The sequence below is a fragment of the Fulmarus glacialis genome, unplaced genomic scaffold (assembly GCF_000690835.1).
Source record: "Fulmarus glacialis isolate BGI_N327 unplaced genomic scaffold, ASM69083v1 scaffold12380, whole genome shotgun sequence".
Classification (NCBI taxonomy): domain Eukaryota; kingdom Metazoa; phylum Chordata; class Aves; order Procellariiformes; family Procellariidae; genus Fulmarus; species Fulmarus glacialis.
In genome coordinates this window covers 3184-5604 of record NW_009189750.1, presented here as the reverse complement: position 1 = coordinate 5604, position 2421 = coordinate 3184, and the positions used below count along the sequence as shown (strand labels likewise).

Below are 2421 nucleotides of genomic sequence, written 5' to 3'. Positions count from 1 at the left end.
GAATGCCAGGCTTTACTCCAACACCTTGAACTTTTCACTAGGATAATTAACTTTTCCATCCCCATCTGTGAACAGAAGATATGCACTTTGTAGGTACATCTCAAAAAAACCCAAAAAAACACAAAACACCAAAAACACCACCACCACCACAAAAAAAACACCACAAAAAAACTCCACCTCTAATGAGTGGCAGTTTTGAATACCTAAAGACATATTTGCAATATCAGTAAAGCCATGCTAGATTCAGTTTTCCCTAAAGCACATCAACTAAGTACACATATGCATGACTTTTTTTTTTTTTTTTTTTTTTTTGACAAATATGCATGGCTTTTTAGGTAGAGTAAGAAGTGAACATTATGTGGTAACTTAAAGAACAGCTGAATTTCAGAATTTGCTAGAAGAAGTTGGACTATTATAAATACTGTGCTTTAACTTGTGAGCTACAAACACTATTTCTAAAAAGACTGTCTGGCCCTTTTTATTTTCTAAGCTCTCAGGCAATAAGCAATTTTTTTCTACAGCTCTTCATACATTTGCATGCAATTTTTGTATTGCTCATATCGCCAGATGCAACCTGCCTACACTGTAAGGAAAGCAGAAACGCAGCTGCCTCCCTATGGCAAATTATTTGTCCTATAACTGATATCAAGTATATTTTCAATGGAAAGTCTCTCCCAATTAAATCTGTTTATACATAATTTGAGCCGATACTCTGGTACATTCAGACAAAAAGCTCCCTGATAACTGTCAATGATTTTTCTCAATTTCACCTTTTTTTCTTCCCTTAAGTACATTTTGTGCTTTGTTCAAGACAAGACACTTTCTCTGCCAAGCCAGCAGCTGTACTAAGACATAAGAAAAAATGCTTTAAAGCCACTGATGGATAGATAACCAGTGTGGCAGCTCCATACTTGTTCCCCAGCACATGCAAAACACTCTCTGGCAGGTTAAAAAAAAAAAAAAAAAAAAAGTTTTGTTAGTTTCTGATTTAACAAAGACACTGCTTATTCTATACCAAGTCTAGAAGATCATATTATGGTATAACTAAAATTTACAAACCTATGTATTAGAGTGGATTACAAACACATGAACACTGTTGGGGTCCAGTCCTCACTCACTAAAGTTGGAGGACCAGCACTCCTGCAGCGTAGCTCAGGCAGGGACTGGAGCCCCGGGGGCCACTAAGCAGGCAGCCAGGGCCACCCGAGGCTGGTCAGTGCTATTAAGGTCTATTAATGCACTCAGGATCCTGACATATATCCATCATATGAGCTTATCTTGCACCACTAAAGAAAGATATTGCTTACTTCTTTTTACTCAGGTTTTTAATCCAACAACTGCACTCTGGCAGCTGATGAACCTTTCATGGCTTACAGATTTATAAATGGTGTACTGCTTTGGTACTTCAGTCCAGACTAGCTACATCATGAATGAAAATAATTATTCTCCACAGTTATACTGTGACCTAGACAAAAGGAGTGTAATTGCAACTATCTTTCTACAATTCACATTGCTGAAGACTATTAATTTAAAAAAACATGGCAGTAAGAGGTACCCAAGCCATCAGGGTCAAGGAAAGAGAATAATGGGGGGTTCTGCAGCAGCTTTCATCTCTGCTGCCCACCCTAGCCTTCAGAATTATTGATATAGCAAACTTTCAGGCACATTACAAATGAAACTCCACGGAAAATAAACCCAAGGGCAGCCATCTATAAAAGATGATGAAAAGACTGATGCAGACTGACTTGAAACAAGAAGCAACCAAATCTGGAGGAAAGGTGGTACATACTGCACTAGGTATTGACAACTTGAACACAAAACAGGATTCTGGAAATAAAAGAAGCCCTTGAATAGTTTCGCACCAGATGTAGTTCACATTCTGTTTTCTTACCTGATCTGCTGCAATGAAATAGGTGCTTTAATTTGCTGATAATAATCAGGATACTTTTTCTTGGAGGGCAAGTGGAAAAAGGGTTCAGATATGAGCTGGCCCTGATTATTTCGGCAACTTCTAACTGTGTCATAAAGCTGATAAAGAGGATTAGAAGTGTCCATGAAGGAAGTAATGCTCTCTGCTTCGGATTCTCCTTCTTCATAACGAGCAGCAGCTGCACAGAGAGAAAGGAAAAATGGGAAACTCAGCAGGACAACTCAGAGTGGGTTATTTGGTTGACTGTTCAAAGATCTAAACCAGAAGAAAAGGCAGTCCCTCAATCGAGGGTGTTCAGCCACCCTCCGGCAGTCAGATTCATACCTCAGAAAAGGACATCACAAATATATCTTATGAGCCTCAAGCTAACAAAAAAAAGCACTTTATCTAGGTATTGCAATCTCTGTTACCAGATGAGACTTCAGTTCTGTTACTGGTAATACACCCTTACCAGTGCTGAGAAGCGTTCATATATGAGACTACATAACAGG

At 38.8% G+C, this 2421-nt stretch overlaps 1 protein-coding gene across 1 annotated transcript in view; it reads right to left on the bottom strand.

Annotated features, from left to right (window-relative positions):
• Positions 1 to 2137, bottom strand: part of LOC104080791 (protein polybromo-1-like) — a gene marked incomplete at its 5' end in the record, with an annotated part of 43313 nt that extends 41176 nt beyond the window's left edge. Inside the window, 1 exon segment of the mRNA XM_009583306.1 lies at positions 1892 to 2137. Within this exon segment, the coding sequence (XP_009581601.1) occupies positions 1892 to 2137 (246 nt within the window).
• Positions 2138 to 2421: the final 284 nt, after the last annotated feature.